The sequence below is a fragment of the Physcomitrium patens genome, chromosome 6 (genome assembly GCF_059467195.1).
Source record: "Physcomitrium patens ecotype Gransden chromosome 6, ASM5946719v1, whole genome shotgun sequence".
NCBI lineage: Eukaryota > Viridiplantae > Streptophyta > Bryopsida > Funariales > Funariaceae > Physcomitrium > Physcomitrium patens.
In genome coordinates, this window is record NC_143415.1 from 19,803,440 (window position 1) to 19,828,972 (window position 25,533).

The window sequence follows — 25,533 nt, forward strand, 5'->3', positions numbered from 1 at the left end:
CATCTCAAGAAGTTATTCACAAAACAAGGTGTCATTCAACAAATCGATTGCATGGTCAATCATCATCTTAATTTGTAATAGTTGTGCCTTTCCACCAAAACTTTTGATTTTCAAGAGACTGGTTTAGTATTATAATAACAATTACAATAATACACACAACAGAGTATAAGGTATTACAACTTGAAGGAAAATTTTCTGGCTACTTTGCCATATCAGCATATTATTCTTTCTACCCACATGAAATTATAACAACAAAATTTACAATCGATTCCAATGTATTTGAAAAACCAGGAAATTAATGCTCTACATATAACAGAAGAACCGAAAAGTCCTTGGACTTTGACCTTCTTTGGCTGATAGATGGGTTTACCCCTAAGTAAGTACTGTGTCGAATCTATAAATAATCCCACAGTACATATACAGAGAGAAATAAAATTTTAAAAATAAGAAAAATATGAAAAGAAGTAAGATAGATCTGTAAAATAATGTGGACTTATTTGCAAAGTCCTAGAAATTCTTGAAAAGGACGTAACATACTTTTCTTCCACTGTTGTGAAGATTTTTTTTTCGAGCACTTGGTTATCTCGATTTCTTTGCAACCTTTGAATCCGAACATGGTCACATCTTTTCCCTCTTTTTTTTTTAATTGCTTCTTCTTCAAGCTGTAGAAAAGAAATTTCCGTGTAATTTTGCACACACAGGAGTAACACACATGTCTAAAAACCCTTCCTTTTTCACATACTTATAAATAGGGCTTCACCTTGCAGTACAAGGCGAGAAGATTCCAAGCCTCTTTCACACTGGGTGAGGGAAAACAAAGGTCTCGGAAAGGTTTCACATTCTCTCATCACCCTCTCACTTAGATTGCAAGGCATGAGATTTCGAGTCGTCCGGTCGAAGAAAAACCAAAGAATCTAGATCCCCAATTGCAAACACGTCCTCTAATACTCTTCTCAGATTACCCCACAATTTTTTTCCAGAGTGATAATTTCCCAGGTGATATCAAAGCACATGATATCACCTGCCTTGTACAGAGACGGCTATTATAGTAGAAGCGATTACATGTGCGCCAATATAGCGTACATTCTCGTAGGGTGGGCTACCATTTTGTCAGTCGTCATCATCACCGCCAACGACCATCGATTGACGGCTCAGGATTAAACTACCAATTCGGGCGTCTCTTCAAAATTGCAAAACAAATGAATAATTTCATTTAGCGAGAAAAACTCGCTCCGTGGGCGGTCAGTTACCATCCATTTGTCTTGATCAACTACCGCAGGAAAATGTTGCGTTTGTAAGCGGCAACGGATGTAAATTCCTGGGGTTGGTTTCTCACCGCGCCTACTTCCCCAAATGCCTGTGTCTCCCTCACAGAAGCTATCAGCGTAGCCAGATTTTTTGGTATTAAAAGCAGTGTTAGCATCCAGTAACCCTGAGCGGGTGATGTGGCTCAAGTGGAAGCGGGAGAGAAGGTTCGTTTAGGGGTGAAGCTAGGAAAGGAACTGTTTTCTCAGCCGCCAGTGGGTGAGGGGCAATCCGGGCCAAGACTTTTGCGCCATCTCCTGAAAGGTGGGTACTAGGATGGACGAAGCCACTGCACAAAACCCCACCCACAATCGTCCAACATGATGTTTTCCTTCGTCACCCGGTTTCTGCCGTTTTCTACCTCCGCTACCTCTGCACCTGTTCGTCTACAATAAACCCGTCGTCAGTCTTTGTCTAGTTGCTGTTGTTGTGTTCCTCCTCTTGTAACATCCTCTTTGGTACGGAAGTCAAGCTGTATCACACCTATTGCGTCTTGCTGAGGTGCAATCGGATCATGCATGCGATGCTCCCCATGATCTAAATAGGCTTGTATCAAAAACCTCCTGGTTCCTCTCTCTTATGGGGAAGTTCTGATTTTTCCGCTAGTGTCGAAGAACATTTGTTGATCGATTCAATCTAGCTGTCTGCAACCTCCTAGCCACCGTCAGCCGTGTGCCTGGTTGCAATTATATTGGTAAGGCCTCAGATCACATCTGGGGTTGCTTACACATCTTGCTTGTGAAGTCTGAGTGCTAATCAAACTCTGAGTGCTTCCGGTGGTCGCAGTGAGGACATAACTGATAAAACATCAGCTTGTAAGACGATGCGGTGCGGAAGATCCATTCAGTTGACGACGATTTATGGTTTGTGTGAGATGCATAGACACGTTGCAGAATCTGTTGTCGGGTGACTGATAGCCATCGTTTTGATCAGTGTTGAATGTTGATATACCTTTTGCAGGACCTCAAACTTTCGTGAGATGCCCGCGCTCATACCTTTCTAATCATCCGCGGGGTTTTTACTTCAAGAAACTGGAGAAATTAGAGTTTAGAGAGAGGACATTGGTCATGCGAGTTACAATCGCACCTGATCTTCGGTATTCTGTGCAATCGAAGTCCCACAATTCCGAAAGCCGTAGTATAGAAACTTTGTGTGTCAACTAATGTGATCCCTCCCTCCAAATAGGTTACGCAAGTACTCTCAATATTTGCAGTTGTAGTAGTATATGATCTAATCGGGCACGTAAAGCTGTGCTCATTTCCTCTCTTCAGGCCTAAGCCACAGTTGCTTGTTCTTTCATAGAAGCGTTTGTGGGGTAAGCTCTAGCAAGTACCGCGCTGGGTGAGTGACCTTCTGTCGTTAGGTCTGAATCTTGCAGCTTGCGTATCTATCGCTAAATCGCTCCCGGTGACTCTGTGCTCATTCTCTCGTGATTCACTTTACTTTTGGCACGTTTAGCAAGTTCTGCCAGTTTCCTAAGGATCTCGTCATTCTATGTGCCGATCCTACGGTTGGTCCGTCTCCCTGTGAGGTCCCACAACTTCGTCAGCCTCGCGTCACAAGCAGATTTCTTGTGCGAGTTCTCCACCTGATCATCGACGAACAGTTCTTGGTTCTATCTGGTTCACTCATCAGACAGACGCTTTAATCTCTCAAATCATTACCCGAGAAAGCTACCACTCCACCTTGATATTCAACCCAAGGATTATCTGTACAAACAGCATTCCTGTGAAAAGTATGTGCAACGGCAAGAACACCATCGAGATGCAGCAAGATTCCAACCTTGAACTTCCGCCGGGGTTTCGCTTTCATCCTACAGACGATGAGCTTGTGAGCTTCTACCTGGTCCGGAAGATTAGCAACCCTCAAGTCGTTGTGAAGACGATTCCAAACGTGGACCTCAACAAGTGCGAGCCTTGGGATCTTCCAGGTATTTTTTTCTTTTCGCATTATCCTTCAGAACATTTGGTGTAGACCTAACAATTGTGTTATTCGTGTAGTAGGAAACCTGATACGAAATTTAGTGTAAGATTCGCATGATCTACAGAATGCTTTATTTGTGGGATAAAGCTGCTCCGTCTCGATGATTTTGCAGATAAGGCCAAGGTTGGAGAGAAGGAATGGTACTTCTTCAGTCTGCGTGACCGAAAATACCCAACCGGCCAGCGAACTAACAGAGCCACTGATAAGGGATACTGGAAAGCCACAGGCAAAGACAGGGATGTCATGAATTCTGGCACCCATTGTCTGGTGGGCATGAAGAAGACTTTGGTGTTCTACATGGGCCGCGCGCCAAAGGGCTTGAAAACTAACTGGATCATGCACGAATATCGCCTGGGGAGTGACTCCAGCAACCACTTCAACGGCCAACAATCCCACCGATACAAGGTTTGTCCTCGTCGTCCTTCTTCTTCTTCTTCTTCTTCTTCCTGTTTTTTTTTTTTTTTTTTTTTTTTTCTGTGATGTTGTCATAAGCCGGTTTTTGCAGCAAACACTTGCTAGATTTGTTTTTAGCTTCTGTGTGCTACTTCCCAGAATCCTTTCAACATGAGACTGAAAGTTCAGCGGTTCAATGATGCAGAATAACGAATGGGTGGTCTGCCGAGTCTTCCAGAAGACGGGTGGCAGCAAGACGCTCGGTCTTAGCTCCACTGATAAGGCATCTTACCAACCAGCTGCTCACTTGCATTACGCGCTTCCTGGCAATCACCGCGACAGCTCGCCGAACCCTACTGTAACCGACTCGGACGATGGAGACACATGCACTGCTGCCGAGTCCTGCCACAACTCTCAGGATAGCTATCTAGATGCCGGTGTCTATGTTGCTCAAATGTTGACGCAAGGGGACGTCACGTCCGTCGGAGCACCTCAATGGGCTGCACCAGGGTCGGTTCCAATGGCTACCCCTGTAATGGACATCCAGCCTCACAACACTATGAAGGAGTCCTATTACAACCATCAGAACGGCGCAAACATGTCAATGCTATTCTCTCCACCTCCTCAGAACATGGTGAGCTATCCCCTGATCCCCCACATCGGCAACCGCATGCGGCCCAAGCAGGAACCATTCTACCCCACGACCTGTGCAGGAGAGGATGAAGCAGAAAGCAGCCAGAAGTTGAATAAACTCGACTACGCATGGACTGGTGACGTGCTCAACCCAGAGTACTACCCTTGCGACAGTCCCTTGACTCCATTGCAGTCAATCGTTGGGGAGAGCGGCCAAACTTCGTCCTGTCTTACGGATGGGAATGCACTCCATAACCGTGCCTTTAGAGGCAGCTTTTCTGGATTTCAGGAGATGGCTGGACCCATCGAATTGACGACGCAAGAATGGGCTTACTGAGTAGCCGCTGCATTCGAGCTTCAGGGTTGCCGTTTTGTGCTTGTTATTAAGGTCCGCCTTGCCTCAGTTGGGTCAACATACTGTACAAAGCATACACACAGAGGATTGATTAACATTTTGAATGTAAATTGAATGCTGGGATTGGTCAGACCATAGTTTCCATATTGGTGTACATTATGGTTTCTAGGCAAGCAGCACCTATTAAAAGCTGCTATTGTCTGACTACTCGCTTGGACAACAACGACCGACCTTCAAAAGGTTTTGGTTACACATTGGCAACAGATTTTGTGTCGAAAGAATGACGAAGGGTATCAATTCCGGACCTGCAGCTTGGTGATTAATCCAACGTCCTTCAAGTGGAGAAGCAAGGATCCGGTGTTCATCGTGCACTCCGGAACTGATCTTCATCCTGTTGCTTACATTGTAGACCGGCTTGCCTCTGTAACTTCATAAACATCGACAAGGAGCTCGCCATCTTGCAGCAGTTCATATGAACTGGGCCTAGGTTGTCCACAATTTAGTTGTAAGATTTTCAGGTATTCATAGGCATGATTGATTGAGCATCGGCTTGCCAGATCGATGGAACCGAAGAGTAGGACGTTAGTGCCTTGTATTGTAAGGCAAAGGAAACATGTTCATACATAAATTGCTTTGTGTGCATGTAGCCAAGTTGCAAACATGGCTTAGTTAAACGCAAGAGTACATCTATAAATTAGTTGTGATTGATTAATTCTTGAATGTCTCCTTTATGAATGGAAAATTAAAATATTATCGGTTGATTCCATACATCACGCGTCCGCTGTACCAGACTCTTCACGAAAACTAGACGATGATGTTGTTCCCAATTTTCAAGTCAATTCACTCTATTTCATTCAAGGCTAAAGCTGCGCAGAACGTAGCGCTCTGCATCAGAGTCAGGTTATGTTGTAGATTATTTGCGAAGCATTTGTGCACTAATTACTACAGTTCGTGAGGAGATTTTCTCTTGTGATGATCTTAGCTGTACGGAGAGAGGAATAACATCAACATGTGCCTCTTGGGGGAGTCGCCCACAACTTGGCAACTAGCCACGACTCGCCGCTTGGACTACTGTGGCAGCAACTGGTGTGGCATCAGCTTGGGTTTGATTATTCCCTTCAGTTAGCTTCTGTGCTGTCACAAGTGGTCCAGATATTTAAGTTGATCTGCACCCTGTCCGTCAACTTGATAGTTCTCACGACTCACTATGCACATATCCTGCTGAGAAAGTGCACCTCAGAATCAGATGAAACTTAGAAAGTGGGGGGCAAGCTTCGTGCTATAGAAAAAATTCGATCTCTTGTCACTCGAAGAACAATGAAGCAAAGTCAGTTTAGGACTTTTAGTCTCAATGCAGATTCTTACAGTTTTTTTTTTTCTAGTTGATCTTATGGGGTTGCTGGATCAATGCGATGAATCTACATTTGTTTGAACGCCTAGTTTTGGCAGTTAGTGGGTGTCCGGCGTAAATATCATGCCATTTGAAGTCGCACCTTAAGTAATAGACCAGGCTGTGAAATTCTTTCCTGCAGAGTTTCTTGCTGTGCAAGAGATGTGAGATTCTATTATTAGACTCATATGTAGTTTCTCGTTAGCCACGTTTTCTTCTCAAGGAAGCATTTCCAAACACCATGCTATGCTAAGAAGTAGAGCTTCCGGCAGACATTGCTGCTCTTCAGACGATAATCAAGGCACAGACACTGGTGGGGACGGTTCCCATGAACTTAATTGCATAAGTCCAACTAAGCCTATGAAGCCTTCCTTGAGTACACCTGGAGCAGATTCTCATATTAATGCACCACAATTTTTTATCTTATTTCACTTCTCATTTCGTGCAATCAACTGGAAAGCAATGATAGTTTCCAGAGAACACCAGAGAACACTGCACAATTGTCAATGTTGTCACGACTCTTTGTTATGTAATTCTTAAAGCACTCAATTTTTTGGTACATATATACATACACACATTAATATTGAAACTAATTCAATGAGTGTATGGGCATTTGAACATCATTTGTGGACAAAGCATGTAAGGTCATAGAGGAACAGTGAATATGACAATATTTACTATAAGGTGCCACTTAGGACAGCATGCCCACTAAGTGAAAACAGCCTGCAGGAATAACCATTTTATAATATTCACATAATTTGGGTTGAAGTATGTCCATCAAAACTCCCAAAAAAAAAATCATGTTTTAAATCCTGATGTACTCCAGAAGTTGCAGCGTTTTTTTTTTTCACATGTTTATGTTTATTTGCAAGCAAACTTGTTGGACCAGAATTGCCAAGTTGGCTGAATTTGTAATAATAAAAAATGTTTGTGACATGGAATCATTTACAAACTTGTGAGCAAACTTCTCATAGACAACCCTTTAAAATACCATACAAAGACCCACCTATAATTTCCAATATACATTCCATGCACATAATAAATTATCATGTAATTAAAATAACAAGTTTAAAGAGTATTGTTGGACATGTAGACTTTAAGTTATCAATACCATATACTAACATATTTAAGTCTAGGTAAAATCTGTAACTTACATTTTCATTAAATACATCATGATGTTTTGATTAATGATGTATTTAATGAAAATTTATATTTTTTTATTAATTTTGATCAAACTTGAAAATTTCTTAAAAATTCAAGTTTATGAATCACTTATTATTTTGAATTTTTATATAATTGGACTAAAAATCTAAAATATAGAAGAAATAATTAAAATAAATCCATATTTTTTTACATTTAGTTATTATGTATTAATTTGTAGACTCTAATTTTTTGTTGTAAGTAAAGAAAAATAAAATTTTCAAATATTTTTTTTTTATATAAAAGCAAAGAGGTTATTTTAAAAAGAAAATAATTGTAAAATATATTATGGCTATGGCTGAAATTTTTCAAAGATCTTCTTTCGAATTTGTTACTTTTATTTATTAAATATATTAATACAAGATCTTATAATTTTAAAATTATGTTAAAATTTTAAAAATTAATGTATATATATATATATATGTTTGAAAATAAATCATTCAAATTTATTTTATTTTAAAATAATTAAATAAATTACAAAAATAAATTAGTATGAAAAACAATTAAATTTCTAAAGTCATTATATTTGTATTAATTTATAATTTAAAGTATAATATATTTAAAAAAAATTAATTTTTTTATAGTTATGTATTGTATTTTTGAATAATTAGTATAAATAGAGTATGATAGGCTTAAATGTCATTAATAGTTGTTTGATGGAGATTGTAATGTCAAGGATGTTAGATACAAAAATTATATGTATGTTTAATAAAATTTTAACAAAGTAGTATTATTGTAAATTTATTTTTTTTGAACATGTGTGACTTTGTGTTATTAATTTGTAGCAATGGTATTATTTTTTATTAGTTTTTTATCAATATAATATACTTTCTAATGTGACAAATAAATAGAGGATTCTATTGTTGAAGAATAGAAGTATAATAATGTAAATACAAGGTGCTTACCACTCAAGTAACAAGAATATACAAGAATTAGAAATAGCTAAAATGATGAGTCTTGAGTTTAAGTTCTTATACTTCTAGTATATTGTCTAATTGCATGAACTTTCGAGTGTAAAAATATTAACATTTAAAATATTTAAAGATATCTAGTTGATATGTAAATACTAAGTTTATTAGGCTACATGGTAGCTTGATAAGCTATAATATCTATAACACCAAAAATGGCTAATAATATCATTAGTATATTGCAACTATAATTTTTCATCAAACAATGCAATGTCCACTGCTCATATTATATTATTTCTAATACAATTTATTTACTCTATTAATAATTCTACTAAATAATCTATGAAACTAAGTTCATTGCATAAGATCCATTATTTTTTTACATTTATGATATTTCTCATAAATTAGATATTTTTTCAAAACATTTGCAACTATGTCTTCAATCTTAAAAAAGATTAAACTGATAATGTTGTTTTTAATCTTCTACAAATAAAGTAATGCTAGATTTTAACATACTTAATCTAAGAGCAGAATATAGAATTCTTTGAAAAACAATAAAACCCTGGTTGTTACTAAAATTAATCATAGGACTATTTTGCAAAAATTTAATGTCTTTAAATAAACCTTTGAAGCCAAATTGCTTCTTTTTTTATATAAGTAATTATCATATAGTCTAGTTTGGTAGTAAACAATGCAAATGTTGGTTCTTTTTTACTATTCCAATTGATTGTGTTATTAGCCAACAAAAACATATAATTTGTATTGCAATTTTTAACTACTTCTAAACTCAAGAAACTTCCACCATACTAAAACACATGCTTTGATATATCTTGTAAATATTAAAATATATGTTTTATGGCTATCCTATATTATGTTTTAAGATTTTCTATGTATTAGATAATAATTCCTATTAGATACAAAAAATTGGCCCAAGTACTTATCATTGTGTAGACCAAATTTTCAAATATATTTTGGTATAGAATTCCTTCATTGTTTCAACATCCTTAGGAATTTGTGAATTTAGATTTCTTAATAATTTTCTCTTAGAATCCAAAGATATAATAAAAAATATATATATATATATATATATATATATATATATTTAATTAAAATAAATTTTATAAGTCCTTTGCTTTCTCATAATTTGTACGCCTAAGATAAAATAGAATTCTTCAAATCCTTCATTTCATGCCTTAAAAGATTGCTTGAACTTATTATAGTTTTAGAGAGTTTACACACCAAGTATTTTTCATCCACTCATATAATCTTATAGTTAGTCTCTGTCTCTCTCTCTCTCTATATATATTTTTCATATTGAAGATATAAAAGACTTAAAAGAAACCAAAGTTGTTATTGATTTATCAATTATTGATTGTTATTCTAATAGATGTATTTGTGCATGCATAATTATTGATCAAGGTGAAAATAGATGCAGGCTTAAAAATAGATATAGAGCCTTATATTTTTTTATTGAATGCATGAACTTGTATTTGAATCTTCTAATTAAATATTAGGATTTAATAATTTTTTATTGTGGAACTTGGTAATTTTCTAATTCTTCCATTACATCTTTATTATTGCTTTTGGATTTTAATAAAGAGCCAATAGGATCTATCTTCATTATAGCATCTTAAAAATTATTAATAGAAATCCTTCACATCCAATTTTTTGCTAAAAATATTCACAGTCAGCGGACTTAACATTTTGTCTCTTAATAATAGAGCTATTTTTAATGTCATATAAATATAAGCACTTAATATTCTCAACATTTCAATGAATATATATTTTTTATATTTAGCTTCAATCTTTGTGTATTTTTATTTGTAATATGTATACATGCATCACATTAAAAAATACCAAGAAGTTAAATCAAAGGTTTTATACTTAATCAAACTTTTTAGAATGTTTTTCCTTCCTTAGATATATTAGAAGCTTGATTAAAGATATTTATTTCTTTGTTAATGGCATTTTTTTAATATACATTTAAAAGCTATGTATATTATAGAATGCATCTTATACTAGCAAAAAAAAATTCTAATTCTTGTATTTTACAACTATATTTAGGTGAAGCATATAAGATGCTAAAAATTATTGTTTAATATTATATTGATTGAATTTTTTTTAAAAGCCTTAAATATAACATTAAAGCCATTATTACTGCATAATTTTTAAATTTTTAAGTCTATTTTTTCTCTAGTATAGCTTTAAAAATCATAATATTATCCAAGACTTTTGACTTTTGATTCATAAAATATATATAAGTCTTTTTTGAAAAATCATCAATAAAAGTAACAAAAACAAATCTATAAAATATTGTATGCATAGAGCCATTTATATTGGAATATATCAATTTCAAGAATTAACTTACATAACTACCTCTTTTTGGTAAAAATGCATCACAAAGATATTTTCTATAAAACCATCTTTTAAAAAACTCTAACTTTGTGTACTTATTCAAGTCTAAATGAATAATATTTTTCATAGATATATTAATGCTAGTGAAGATATGAAGAATTAGTTAGAAATAAGTAAAAGTGAATAAATTAGATAATATCTTATAGTAAAACTTCATAGACTTGGATTTGATTTTTTAAGTGTTTATAAGTGATTAACATATTAAAATCTTAGCCAACAAGTTGGCCACATATTGCAAATTTTAATCACTTGTTTTTCAAGTTGGCCACATATTACAAATATTGTTTACTTATGGCATAAGTTGGCCATGTAGTACAAATGTTGAAAATTTATTTTTCAAGTTAGACACATGCCGTGCAAATTAGATACATGTTGGATAACCTATAAAACGTTGCCATGGAGCTTTTTAATCAAAGAATATATATAGAAACAAGAGTGTGTTCTTCTTCATTCTTGTTAATAATTTTTTTGTGTTCATATCTTAATTTAAGAAACTCTATTTTTTTATATTTATAAATAGATATTTTAATTTCTACCTTATATCTATCTTTAATTTTTAATTTTTTTAAAGTATCACAAAAAATTATTATTATATTAAATTTTTATAAAATAATTTTGCCATTTTACACACTTATAATTTTTTCTAGTTCAAAATACCAAAATGGCCATAATATAAATGTGCAAGATCAAACTTATTCATTGTCTATTTTTTCTTTGTAATAAGCAAAAATATTTGGTCTTTGTTTAAAAGTTTTAGTACCTTGCATAAGTTTTGATTTCTAAGATTTTAAATAATATTATTATTTAGTTTCATAAAAACATGTATCAACTTTAAAATTAACTTTAAGACTTTGGCTTGTGATTTTTGGATTGAAAGAAAAAAATTGGTCAATTTTTTGAAATATAAGGTATTATAAACATCTTTTTGAATATTCTTTGGAATTCATAAAGAAACATATCTTTTTCAATTCATAGCAAAGCCACTATCATTGCCCATATAAAATTTAAGGCTTAATAGTAGATTTTTATTATTTATAAACCAATTTTTATTTTGTTTCATATATCAAATAATAAAAAAATAATATATCACTAATTTTTGTTTAAAATAAAAAATAATACAACTATAAAGATAAATTCATCTTTTTTTCTTTTGCTCTTTCCTATCTCTGATATTAGCATATTTTTTAACTTCTTTAATTTCATGACCTTTTTGATGGTTTGAAACTTTTTCTCACATAATAGTCTTTGTTGCCACAATATGCATATTTGGCATCCATTTTGTAATTATATAAAGATCTTACATGATTATAAGTATAGAAATATATTTTAGATATATATAATATCATACGACCAAAATTCATAGTTATGAGTATTTTAGTAAAAAAATTATAATTTTATATAAAATACACGGCCACAATCTATTTCTAATTATTATTTTTCACTATTTGTAATAAATATTTTTCTTACAATAGCAATTTGTATCAAAGAAAAAATAGATTTTATTAATATTTTATATTTTCATCATCTATTATTGCTCTAAATCTAGTAATTGCTTATGAAAGACATGAATCTAAAAAAATTGAAAAATCAAGACACTCTTATGTTACTTGAAAAGACTTGATCATTACTCAAATATGATATACTATTGAATTAGAATAGCTATTGCCAAAGACAAGAAAAGTAGAAAGTGTTGAAATAAGACTAAGGACTAAAAAAGTATTGATAAGAGTAAAGAAGTCTTCACTTTTAACTCTACTTATACTATCTAACTAAGACCTATGTAGCTATGTATTATAAGTCTTTCAAGAAGTGTTGACTTTAAAAGATACATATCTTAACTTACAAGAGAAGTTTACTATATGTGCGCCACATTATTAGCTTGTTCTACAAGCTACCAATATGTATGACATGCAGTTAACTTGTTGATGAAGTTTTTAACCTATTGATCAACTACAAATATGTGTAAAGTTAAAACTACTTCTATAAAGATTCTCTAGAAGATATTATAAAATTAATTTATATTTACATAATTCTATCTAATCATATATGTAATTATTGGAGTAAATACATATGTCTTCAACATTGCTAGTGCTTCTAATAATTTCTAATATATATATATATATATATATATATATATATATATATATATAATTTAAATATTTGATTTATATTTTTTTAAAGTTAAATAAATAATAAAGATCTTACAAAAATTCTCTACAAGGTACTCAAAATATTAATGAGAAAGTTTAGAATGCTTGTCTTTAAAACTATATGATAATTTAATAGAGAATTATATTTTCCAATTATAGAATTATAACAATGTAAATATAATATAATTACCATCTAATTAAGAAGAATACATGAAAATTAAAAATACCTAAAAAGGTAAGTTTTAGATTAGAGTTCATATATTACTATTTCATTGTCTAAATATATGAACTTTGTAATGAAAATACACTTATAAATTAAATATTAAAAATACTAATGATAATGTAGATGAAGTTGAACTATTTTTCAAATAGTAATAATAATATTTAATCTTGGAAAAAAATAGACTAAAGAAGCATGGACAATTGTATTGGATAGAAATCTAAATTTTTAAAAATTATTTTATAAATTTTTTTAAACTATAAATAAAAATAACATGATTTTTGGACTTGAAAAATCTTGGATTTTAAAACAAAACAAAATAAGACTTTAAATACAACTAAGAACCTATAAGAAGTAATGATGTATCCATATTAAACTTTGTCATACTTATTACAATTAACAAAAAGTATTCTTACAACAGATGAGATTTTATATAGTTATTTTATAAATTTATTTAAAATTATCTATTTTTTTTAAACATCAACAAATATACCTAAATCATCTATGATAGAAAAATATTCTAAAAAGATATTAATTTTTTTTCTTAAGCTTTAATTAATTTTGAATTTAACTTATTATTTTGCAGGACTTAAAATTATGATTTTACATCTATGAAAATTATGATTTTTTATTTATAGTTTTAAAATAAATTTTCTAATGTATATGAACACTTGATTTTCTTTAAAAAACTAATTATAATGACATTGAAAGTTGAGCTAAATATTATTTTAAAGTATTTAATTGTATATATTAATTTTTATATATTTATATATCTATAATTTTATATTTAATATTACACAATCTATATTCAAGGTAGAAACAAAAGATTGTTTGGATTCATCTATGAACAATTACAAAATAAGTTGGTTGCTTTGAATGAACATTAATATAGATATTTGATTTGATACAATCATAATTCTTGTACATGCAGTAATCATTCTCTCAAAGAAATCATATAACATTAAATACATATTATAGTATATATATATATATATATACATATATATATTACTATAGATTCAAAATTTAAAAATTATTACCTTCTGTATTAAATTTGAAAAAATTTCAACCAATCAAGTCAAGTCAAAAAAATTATTAAGTCAAATCTACAAAGAACTTTCAATCCAATCTACCTTGAAATAATAATAATAATAATAATAATAATAATAATTTTCTTATTTTATTTAGGCAAAATCATATTAAATATGATTTCAAATAATTTTTATCAAAATATCTTTAATAAATATTTAGCATTTTTTTATAGTATATCAGTATTTTTTTAATGTATTTGTATTAGTTAATTTCTAAAATAAAATTCAAATTTTCTAAAAAGAAAAAATTATGAAAGATGTAAACTTTTATATTAAGATGGAAAACATTATGTTCCACAATTTACAAATAGTTTAGTCATCAAGTGTAACATTATAACCAACCTATGTGTTGATTTATAAATGTCTATCTTGCTAATACAAAATATAAAAATAATAATTATAATCATTTTAAATAAACAATAAATTTGTAAACTTATTTTTTTATATTCATGCAATTATTGAAATTATTCTGATGTTTTTTTTTCTTTCTTTCTTGAATTTTTAAATTTTTAGAAATTGGTTGCATGGATGTTAGTAATAAAAACTTTGAGAAGAACATGATATTTTATAAATATAAATATAAATATATATATATATATATATATATATTCTTTATAAGTTAGTTAGTTACATCTTTGTTTTTAAAATATATATATATATATATATATATATTTGACATCAAATTATATGTTAGTAAATTATCAACTTAACAAAAAAAGCAAAAATATCAAAAGCACTTGTGGATGATAACCATAGTTGGCAAAGAATGATGCTTGTAGAATATATGCCTTTATTGTATCATCCTATTAAAACTTTGGCTATGGCAAGAACTTTTATCAATTTTTTACAATATTTTAAGACATGTAATATGATGTGTTCTAATATTCAAGGTAATCATTTGGTTTATCAATCAATGCACAACTACATCATGAAAGACAACTTAACTTTTTACATTTAGTATCTTAAATAGTGTTTTTTAAAACCCATGTATAAAGAATGGCTTTTAATCATGAATAATGTGAATTCAGAATTTGAAACTCGGAAAACATTATTTAACAAAAAAAATCCCTTATCCAAAACTTCAGTTTGAGTAACTTCCTGCAAACTACAAATTATTCCATTTTAATAATAAAATCCTATATCACAAGAAAATACTAGAATAAACTAAAAGATGGTGGCATTTTGATTTGTTTTATTAAAACAAATAATCATGAATGTTTAAAAATAAGAAATGATGTCAAATGTTCATATGAGTCCTGATGTGAAGCATTTGGTAGAAAACAAATATTATATGCTAGTTCAAATGTATTAAAAGTTAATAGTAACTATAAAACATTTATCTAATGCAAATTTTTATTGAAAAACAAAAATTGAACTATGGACCACTGTACAAATCTACTGATTACTGTAAAATATAAACTAAACCATTCATAAGAATCTCAAAGTTGACATAAAGGTCAACGTGAAAATCTTTAATATCTTGATATTATGCATAAAGTTTTAGAGAAATTAGGAAATTTCCAAAATTTTAAAAAAAGGAAAAACAATGAGACAGGATATATTTCAAATACTCCATAGGATTTCTCAAGCATTAATTCAGTGCATTATCTTCAAAAGAAAATGTAAAGAAAAACCAACAGACTTATAAAGAAGATAGCATTAGTACATGCAAAGTAACACACTATTTTCTATCAACTAGATATTCATGCAATACATAACATCAGACATACCAACATGTGATTAAAAAATTATAAATTTTTGTGATAACTTTTCATGCATACTACTAAAAAACATGCCTAAATTTTATTAGTCAAAACTTGGTAATGACAAACCTTATTTGATTTTTACATTTAATGTAGGAAATGATATAAATATTAATATGTTTCACATTGTGTAAGATGCCATATAAAACGTCACAAATAAATTAGATGTGAAGTCTAAATAAAGATTGTTATACACAACATATCAAGTGCCATAAATCAATCAAGAAGTATGCAATCAAAACAAAATACAAATGCCCTGTCCAAAAACTTCAAAACAAAGATAGAAAATTCAAACACCACTACGTCAAGCAATCTCTCACACCATAAAGAGAGAATCTAAGAGTGCAAGTGTTTGACAAATTACATGAAAGATGGGAAGGTATCTCAACCTCAAAATATTGGCATACACACCAAACTCTATAACCAACAAGAATAGCACTTTGTAAAATTGAGACCTGCAAGCTGAAACTTAAATCATAGTGAAGCATGAACTTACATCCAAATAAGCCTTTTGATTCAAACAATGGGGACCACTAAATTTCCATGATAAATTTGACATGCACTAGAACAACCATTTGAAGAACAACAGATGTGGATTCTTCAATTAGGGGGGGTTAAGACAAACTTTGAGCAGTTGCGAATTCGGACACGAAAGCAGCATTGACTTGTTATTTGTCACATGGTGGGGGCGGTGTTTCCATCCCGTCACCCTGACCTCCTGAGAACCGCCGCATAGCTCCGGGTATGATGATCTTCTGGTTGACAACCGTTCTGCGTGGAAGACCCGTTCGCTCTTGCCCACTTCAACCTTCTAACCCCGCCCAATCTTCCCGCCAATGCAGCGAAGTGCGGACGAGACGGGTCTTCTCAACGGGCTTTGGAACGGAATGGAAGACTTGGAAAATGCGGGAAATAGAGTGAGAAGTCAGGCTGAGCGTCGGATCCGGTTCTGAAGACCCGGCGCTTGGATGCAAAGGGGAGGGGGACTTGGGATGGAAGTCCCTCTCCATCGGTTTGAGGCATATAGAGTCCTTCCAGGCTTGGGTCTGTCACTGTGTGATATTGTGGTGCTTGCTGTGCTGTGTGTCGGAAACCCTATCTGAGTGTGGAGCGCGGGTGTGTGTCGGTCGCTGTAAGGAGGGGTTTGAGTTTAGAGTGACCGTGGTAAAGGGAGTTCGACGATGTCTGGGCGTGGCAAAGGAGGGAAGGGGCTTGGGAAGGGTGGCGCGAAGCGTCATCGGAAAGTGTTGCGTGATAACATCCAGGGTATCACGAAGCCTGCGATCCGGCGTCTGGCTCGTCGTGGAGGAGTGAAGCGTATCAGTGGGCTGATTTACGAGGAGACTCGCGGCGTGCTGAAGATATTTTTGGAGAATGTGATCAGGGACGCGGTGACGTACACGGAGCACGCTCGGCGGAAGACGGTGACGGCGATGGATGTGGTGTATGCGTTGAAGAGGCAGGGGCGGACGCTTTACGGGTTCGGAGGGTAGAGCGGAAGGGCGGGCCGGGGGTGGCTCAAAATCGACGGTGTTCTTGAACACCACCTCTTTGTGGAATGAGGGATCTCCGGTTGGGTTCTGGTGTGTGTGTGTGTGGGGGGGGGTGTTGCGTGGTTGTTTTTGGGATGAACAGTGGGTATGGGAGCGTGGTGTGCATGGTGCGTTGTCCGTTTTGATGTTGTGTTTTTGCAATGTGTGAGAGAGGGTGGTAGTGTAGGGGGCACCTCGTGGCAGTGATGAGACATATTGTCCGTACCATTTGAGGCGAAAGCTATGCTGAATGGCAAGATCTGAAGCTTCGAGGTGTAGGGTTGTAGCGATGTGATGGTGAAGGCGTGGATGCGTTCGGCAGGAGTTTGGAGCGAGAGCGTGTTGCGTGTTTAGGCGTGTTGTGTGGGAAGATGTGGAGGCATGGTGAGTGATAGTTTGTGTGACATGTTTGTGATGGAGTAAATATCGTACGTTGTTTTCCCCGCAGCAATGGATGACAGGTAGAGAGTAGAGGATAGGGGGTAAATTGCATGCAATTGGTAACTTGATAAGAGAAAGATGATAGCGATGGAACGGAATGGGAGTTTGCAGCTGCAGGGCAGCGTCCGAAATTGGTGCGAGACGAGAGCGTGCGATAACTGTGATCCGGCATGTGATATCATGCGAAGAGAAACTTGGCAGGGCGTGGTAACACATTCGGAGGGTAGGGTCGGTAGACGGGAGTAGTACCGTGACGCGGCTTAGATGTGTATCGGCGGCGGCGGATTGGGAAGTCGTCCGCATCCGTTGTAGTCTAGATGGTTAGGATACTCGGCTCTCACCCGAGCGACCCGGGTTCGAGTCCCGGCAACGGAAGCTCCCGAGTGATAAAATGGACTACACATGGTTTTTTCCTCTTTTTCAGGTCAGCACTTTGACGTCGTCGCAGTCGTCCCTGCCGAGAATCGAAGCCAGGGAGTGTCCCCCTATGATGGATAAAACAAGTCCAATTCACTCGCAGATGGAGAGTTTATTTAATCTAGTGATTTAATTTAAGTTGTAATTGTTGATGTACATGCGAAATTAGATTTTCTCTAGTATCATTTGGATATTAACTAGTGGTAACACGTGGTACAGTTGTTGGATATTTTGAACAATATTTCTGGTGGACACTGTATGGTCGTGCATTCAACCAAGTGCAAATTTGCCATACAGGTAGACCATGACACTAGTGCGATAAGAGTGTTCGAGTGCAGGAGTATTTCAAACAGAGCAAGTTCAAACACAATGTAATACGGTGATGTTACGATACTGGTGATTTTCTGCTGGTAAGTCCTATTGGCTCTTTGCATCGACTTTTACGACTCTTACGACTGTTTGAATGGAATATAGCTGCTTGGTAGGATTGCAGTTCAATGATAGTGAGAATTGGGGATCATACTTAAACTTTAATCAAAGTGATCTGCATACAGTCCCGACAACTTGGTTGTTGATTACTTGTTTGACATTTCAAAGTGCCCACCTAACCATGCGAGATAGTTTGCTATCGTATGGCTTACTTACCTCTTTTATGTGTTTGATGGACACATTGCCCTTTATAAATATGGGATGCACAGTAAATTGGTTTGTCCGTTTTGGTTTGTTAGATTTTCTAAGTTACTAGAATGCAATGATTTGGCCTAATTAGGCTTTGGAATGACCTACATAACATAGGTTATTTCCGGCCACTCGCCATGTTGAGGGACTCTGGACCTGGCTACAGATGACATCAAAGACGTTAGCTTATTGCCAGCTCTTGGACCTTCAAACATATCAGTCTCATATTATTGTTGGGAGAGCTTAATGGCTTGCCCCTCACAGAACCAGCCTGTGCAATTTAAACATTGGATCTGGAGTAGCCGTGCTGCGGACGCTGCTGCCATTGGTGAGTTCAATTGTTGTGAAGTCCAAATTTTTCTTCATTGATTCCTTTTGTAGCTCATTCTGAGATTGCAGAGCGAGTTGGCAGAGCAAAGCGAAGAGCGAGATCGCGGCAGAGCAATTCCGAAATGACGGCGATAAGTTCTCGACTAGGTCTCGCCACATTGTGTTGCGATTCATAACACCAAACTCCCTTCATATCAGTTTTCTGCAGTCGGTTTCAGATTCATAGTTCTTAGGACTATTAGTCAGCCAACACTGTAGGTTACACACCAAGTAGAAACATGGCCAATTCACTCCCCCGAACTTGAGATTTGGTATCCCAAATTGCACCAGAGTAGGGCACTGCTCTCCAGTATGGGAGTAGTGCTCGAACAACCAATCTACACCTCATACACTTAGTGATCTAAAACAGATAAGAGCCCCTTTATCCAATATGGCTCCAAAGGTAGCACCATTGGTCAGATACTTGTGCACTTGAAAACCTGAAGCCTTCCGGCAAAGGACAATGCAGTACAGTCAAAGTGCAATCTTCTCTACCGAACAACTCCAAATCATTGAGATTATCCGTAACAAAGCAATGCAGTAGACTATTTTTGGTCATGTCGAAAGTAGAAGTCCTGAAGAACCCGCCCTGAAAGAACCACCTCTCTTCATCTACCAATGGAGACATGATCTCTATTGGACAATGGCTACTTCAATGTCAGCTTCTCATTACTAGACAGCTTCCAGCACACCTATAACTCAACCTCAAGATACACAAGGAGATTTTTATTACTCCATGGACATCTTTTTTCACTGATGAAAACATAGACTAGTACAGATTCTCCTACCAAGTCTAGGTCCACTGCACAAGAGTGATTCAACATCTCCATCACAAGAACTATCTTTGGATAATAGCCTCCAACTTGGGAGAAGTTCCATTTATTGAAAAAACATCACCTTACATTAGTAAAACCGCAGGATTAACTGTCAAACGCAAAGACAATGATGTATCGAGAATACCGGCTAAAATCAGCCTCCTAAGACCGTCACCAAACTACTATTCCTTATCCACATAGTAATAGTTTTGAAACATCCGAATCAGTGCCTCAGGTGCAGAGCATTTGTACATTCCTAAACCGAATGAAAGCCATGCCACCACAACAAACTAAACCTAAGGGTGTGGGTAGACTTTGCATATAGTGAACAAAATTTATGATCCTTTGTACCTATCAAAGTCAATGACCACCTAAACAAAATAAAGACCCAATCCCACCAGCAAATATAGAGGACCATAGGCTCAGACCAAAGTCCTATCCACTTGCAATAATATGGGCTACAGAAGAACTTTCCATCTCTCCAAAATTTGCCTTCATCACATACAATAGATCCATCAATCACACCAAATGACATAGCAAATGAACTTATAAGAGCTAGTCTACACAACGAGTCTATTTTAATACATCTTAGATTAAAATTGATCATTACATATGAAAAGAGTTTTTTCTTTTACAATGTCAAAGACATGAATCTCAAAGAAAAGAAAACCTCCATATACTCTTATATCACTTGGAAAAAATAGATATTCACTCAAAACTAATATAATATTGAAATTAAAGTAGCTATTGCAAAATAAAAATAATTAAAAAATCTCAAAATAAGACTAAAGACTAGAAAGGTATTAATAAGAGAGAAAAATTCTTCACTCTTGCCTCTACATATACTATTTAATAAGGAGGTATGTGGTAATTTTGTATAGGACTTTCAATATGTATAAAACTTGCAAGACATATGTCTTAATTTGCAAGTAATTTTTCTATATGTGTACTATATAGTAAGCTTGTACCACAAGCTATCAACACATGCAATACATTGCTAACTTGTTGGCCAAATTTTTAACCTACCAATCAACTACAAACATGTATAAAGTCAAAGCTCCATCTATGAAGCTTTTAAGAAGCTTTTCTAAAAAATATTATCAAATTGATTTATTTTTACTTATTTATAATTATTAATATTATTTAAATAATTATTTGAATAAATATATATATGTTTGGGACATTACTCTTTTTTCTAGAGATGAGTTCCACTAAGAGCAATGATCATATATTAATGAAGTCTAAGATGTAATGAATTATATATTCCACATACTTTGATCTTTATTCTTTTTGAAGGTAGTTCATAAGGCTTCTTAGCCATCAATAATGTCTCATTCTAGAGCAAAAAGACTTATTTGGTATTTGATTGTTATTGAAGCCTTTATAACTTCTTTCTAACAAAACATTTGTAACACCATCAAGAGTCATTTCTACTTCTAATAAAATCACCAAACATTGGACGTTTCTTTCAAGGTTATGATATCAAATGTGTTGTATCTTGCCATTTATTCAAGAAAGAATATGTTGTTGTTAAGAATCTTCATCTCTATTATGTTGTCTTGAAGGTTGTAACAATTGCAATGTCTCATCTAATAAGTTTGTAAATAATAGTTTTTGAATTAAATCTATTGATTTTTACTTCTTTATTTTTTTAGTAAAAAAAATACAAAAAAATTATAAGCAAGGATAGAAAGTAGAGTGCAATCTTCTCTAAATTATATTTCTTTGATGATAAAGATTTTTTATTTTTTATTTTAGTTTTGATGGATATTATTAATAAAAAGCATCAATCTTCTTTATTGTAATTACAAGATTCTTGGCGGATTTTCCTATGCATTTATTAATATCATATTTGTACTAATGAATAAGATATTTTAACCTATTTTGATGCTACCTTGAGTCTAGGATGTCTTTCATCTCAAACTCTTGATGATTATCTACTTCTGTAGGAGGTCGTGGAATTTATCTTTTTTTTGATATATTCACTATCCTATATAGCTCAAAAAGAGACATATAGAATATGATTTGGATCCTTAGAGACTTTGATAGATATAATTATTAAGCAATTGGATTAATTTCTTCAAAAGGGTGACTATTCTTGATATTATGACAAAGTGGAATTAAAATTGTTTCTTATAATGGTATCATGGACATATACATGTAAACTAATAATTACCTATATGGTTTAGATAAAAATAAATAAAAGTAGGTTAATTCTAGAATATCTTCTATAAAAGCTTTCTAGAAGCTTGGTAGATATTGCTTTGACTTTATAAGTATCTTTAATTGAATTTTTAGATTAGAAACGTGGTCAATAAGTTGGCCATATGCCACACATGTTGGTAGCTTAAAGAACAAGCTAACTATGTGGCTCACACGTAGAAAACTTGCCTTGTAAGCTAAGGCATGTGTCCTGCAAAGTCAACATATATTAGAGGTCCTATAGAACATTGCCATGTAGCTCCTAATTAGATAGTATATATAGAGGCAAGAGTGAAGCCCTCTTCACTTTTGTCAACTCTTTTTTTGCTTTTAGTGTAGATTTAAGAATCTTTAGTTTTCTTGTCTTTTGGCAATAGTCATTCTAATTTTTTTTTAATATAAATACTACTTTATTGCTATTTTTTCACTTTTCTTTTAATACAGGTTTATGCATCTTCTTCCAATTCGTGTCCTTGACAAATTGACAAGAGTACACTTACAATATTAGAACTTTGTCTTTTCTTGATTAAGAGTGGATTACTTCTTTTTTTTTATAAGACATAAGTATATATTAGAAGTTATGGATATATTAGAAGTATATTATCTTATTCTAAACTAATATTATTCTTAGTATCTTCTTTTTTCTCAAGTTCCCTCTTTTGCTTGTCTTGAGCAACATTAGATATTTATTTTTTAAGTATTATCATGGCAGAGCTTGTTATAATAAAGAGTGCAATGGCACAAATGCAAGAAGAATTGAGGGAGTTAATGCTTGCGATGCATCAACTCAGTTTACTTCCACAAAGAGCAACAAGAATGGCAAGAAGTGATGATATAGATATGATTGGAGCTACTCCAACATCTGCACCCAATCATGTTCCTTCTCCTATGGTGGAACATCCTTTCGGTACTAGAAAATCAACAATTGCCTTGCTTGAGAAGTTTGATGGCATTAGATCTAAGTTTCAAGGATTTATCAATCAAGTATAATTTGAGATTGAACTTCAATCCTAAAGCTATCTAACAATAGGATCATAAGTTAGATTAATTGATATATTTCTTTCAGATTCAACATTATCATGGTTTTTATCTTTTTTAGAACAACGAGATCTAATATTGAATAATTTGAAGGCTTTTTTAGTAGAATTTCGTTCTATGTATGGAGAACATGATGCAACTTGTATTGCAACTAACAAGATCCATATTTTATGATAAAATAATTAATCTATAATATTATATGTTTTTTAATTTTGACAACTTGCAACTGATATCAAGTGGGATGATGTTGCACTTATTAGCCAATTTCTCTATGGATTACAATATGAGGTAAAGAAGTTGATGCTCAACTTACATGATCCTCAAACATTGAGTCTAGCAATTGGTTTTGCTATAAAATGTGACAATCGACTTTTCAAATTTCAATTTGAGAGTAGGATAAGTGGGCTTTAATATTACTATAATTCAATGGCAACACCAATGCCTCTTCAATACATACATTCAGAAGTAGAGGATATACAAATTGATGCAATACGTTTCAAACCTTTTACTGAACAAAAAACGTCTTATTGCCATCAAGAAGGATTGTGTTTATATTGTGCAAAACCTAAGCATACTCCTCAATATTATCCAAAGAAGTGACGTAATTATAAAATGAGGAGTATGAATATCAAAGAAGATAATATATTAGAAAACGAGTTTGTCTAGCTACAATAGGAATCGTGTGGCTGGAACCTTGTACAATATCTAATGAAGGTCCTATTCACTCTTTAGAATCCTCTCTATGTTTTACATTAAATATTATTTAAGGATCTAAACATTACAAAGCCTCTGCCTTGTTAGATTCAGGAGCCTCACCGTGTTTTTTAGATGAAGAATTTGTTAAAAGACTCAACATATCTTTAATAAGGAAAACTAAACCTGTTCACGTAGAAGTCACAGTTGGCCGCTCGTTGTCTTCTGAAGATGTTTGTCACAAAACTCTTTCTATACAAGTAATAACTAATGGTCATAATAGCTTTGTTGTATTTAATATCATTAGATCCCCCTCGAATCCAATCATTTTAAGTTTACAGTGGTTAGAAAAATATAACCCTCAAGTTGATTGGATTTCTTGTATTCTCAATTTTTTTTAAAAGTATAATTAAGAATGTAGTTAATTAAGTAGAAAATCATAAGTCTAGTACAATTGAACCTACGTTTGTAGGTGCAAGAGCTTTCTTACATGCTTCAAAAGTAGAGAGTAGAGGATAGGGGGTAAATTGCATGCAATTGGTAACTTGATAAGAGAAAGATGATAGCGATGGAACGGAATGGGAGTTTGCAGCTGCAGGGCAGCGTCCGAAATTGGTGCGAGACGAGAGCGTGCGATAACTGTGATCCGGCATGTGATATCATGCGAAGAGAAACTTGGCAGGGCGTGGTAACACATTCGGAGGGTAGGGTCGGTAGACGGGAGTAGTACCGTGACGCGGCTTAGATGTGTATCGGCGGCGGCGGATTGGGAAGTCGTCCGCATCCGTTGTAGTCTAGATGGTTAGGATACTCGGCTCTCACCCGAGCGACCCGGGTTCGAGTCCCGGCAACGGAAGCTCCCGAGTGATAAAATGGACTACACATGGTTTTTTCCTCTTTTTCAGGTCAGCACTTTGACGTCGTCGCAGTCCTCCCCGGAGAGAATTGATCCTCTTCTTTTTCTCAAAAACCGAATTTTGTTTTTTGACTACTGAAATATCTTTTAGTTCTAGCTAAGCCTGCCCTTTAATTGGTCGGCAGCAAGTAAAGCTAGTAGAGAAGGAAATGTACTGATTAATCAGTGGTAGAAACAGTTATATTGAGAACCTCTATTACCAAGGGTAGTCAAAATTCGAGCCCACACATAGTCCGAGTATGTCTCCAAACCAAATTGTATCCATGTTGGTTCTGACTCACACTGATGGTTTCGTTCCTGCGAGGTATTAGAATGAATGCAGGAACAGGTCGACAGAATTACATAATCAAAACTGGCTCGGACTCGAGATATACTCTACCCTATTCCTCCATCACAATTATGAAACCTCAAGTCAAATCCATAATTCGACACGGCAGAAAAAACCATTTAGATGAGTAGGGAGTTGAATATGGAAGGAGTTCTCACGAGACCATAAACACGTCAGTTTCCATGGAGAATTTGAAAATATTTTCTAGTATAATAGGACATCTATTGGGCAAGGGTACCGGAAGGGAGACAGCAAGGGACAATGATATTCTATTCGACACGCTAAAGCCAACAAACTA

At 33.8% G+C, this 25,533-nt stretch overlaps 2 protein-coding genes and 2 non-coding genes across 10 annotated transcripts; all 4 read left to right on the top strand.

Moving 5' to 3' along the window:
- The first annotated feature begins 1,454 nt into the window (after window positions 1-1,454).
- Window positions 1,455-5,437, top strand: LOC112283803 (NAC domain-containing protein 68). Of its 2 annotated transcripts, none has more exons than XM_090251517.1 (4): window positions 1,455-1,569; window positions 2,266-3,235; window positions 3,401-3,693; window positions 3,887-5,437. In XM_090251517.1, the coding sequence occupies exons 2-4, from the start codon at window positions 3,043-3,045 to the stop codon at window positions 4,649-4,651; spliced, it is 1,251 nt and encodes a 416-aa protein (XP_090107643.1). In that variant the 5' UTR covers window positions 1,455-1,569; window positions 2,266-3,042; the 3' UTR covers window positions 4,652-5,437. The 2 variants fall into 2 exon arrangements, with proteins under 2 accessions (XP_090107643.1, XP_024378753.1); XM_024522985.3 differs by lacking the exon at window positions 1,455-1,569 and adding an exon at window positions 1,609-1,999.
- Window positions 5,438-16,809: 11,372 nt separating this feature from the next.
- Window positions 16,810-19,737, top strand: LOC112283565 (histone H4). 6 transcript variants are annotated; one of them, XM_090251521.1, is made up of 3 exons: window positions 16,810-18,203; window positions 18,494-18,606; window positions 18,992-19,737. In XM_090251521.1, exon 1 carries the CDS (start codon window positions 16,988-16,990, stop codon window positions 17,297-17,299), a length of 312 nt encoding a protein of 103 aa, XP_090107647.1. In that variant the 5' UTR covers window positions 16,810-16,987; the 3' UTR covers window positions 17,300-18,203; window positions 18,494-18,606; window positions 18,992-19,737. The 6 variants fall into 6 exon arrangements, with proteins under 6 accessions (XP_090107647.1, XP_090107649.1, XP_090107645.1 ...); XM_090251523.1 differs by having other exon boundaries at window positions 16,810-17,722; XM_090251519.1 differs by having other exon boundaries at window positions 16,810-19,202; window positions 19,287-19,737.
- TRNAE-CUC (transfer RNA glutamic acid (anticodon CUC)) lies at window positions 18,082-18,154 on the top strand. The gene has a single exon. It is a non-coding gene; the product is annotated as a tRNA-Glu (tRNA).
- A 5,037-nt stretch (window positions 19,738-24,774) lies between the features above and the next one.
- On the top strand, window positions 24,775-24,847 carry TRNAE-CUC (transfer RNA glutamic acid (anticodon CUC)). The gene has a single exon. It is a non-coding gene; the product is annotated as a tRNA-Glu (tRNA).
- Window positions 24,848-25,533: the final 686 nt, after the last annotated feature.

What these genes read in the sequence shown, in the direction of transcription:
- LOC112283803 (XM_090251517.1), top strand. Translation starts at nt 3,043, where the DNA reads ATGTGCAACGGCAAGAACACCATCGAGATGCAGCAAGATTCCAACCTT. An exon ending in CGAGCCTTGGGATCTTCCAG is followed by an intron (nt 3,236 to 3,400) that starts GTATTTTTTTCT and finishes ATGATTTTGCAG; the next exon opens with ATAAGGCCAAGGTTGGAGAG. An exon ending in AACAATCCCACCGATACAAG is followed by an intron (nt 3,694 to 3,886) that starts GTTTGTCCTCGT and finishes TCAATGATGCAG; the next exon opens with AATAACGAATGGGTGGTCTG.
- LOC112283565 (XM_090251519.1), top strand. Translation starts at nt 16,988, where the DNA reads ATGTCTGGGCGTGGCAAAGGAGGGAAGGGGCTTGGGAAGGGTGGCGCG.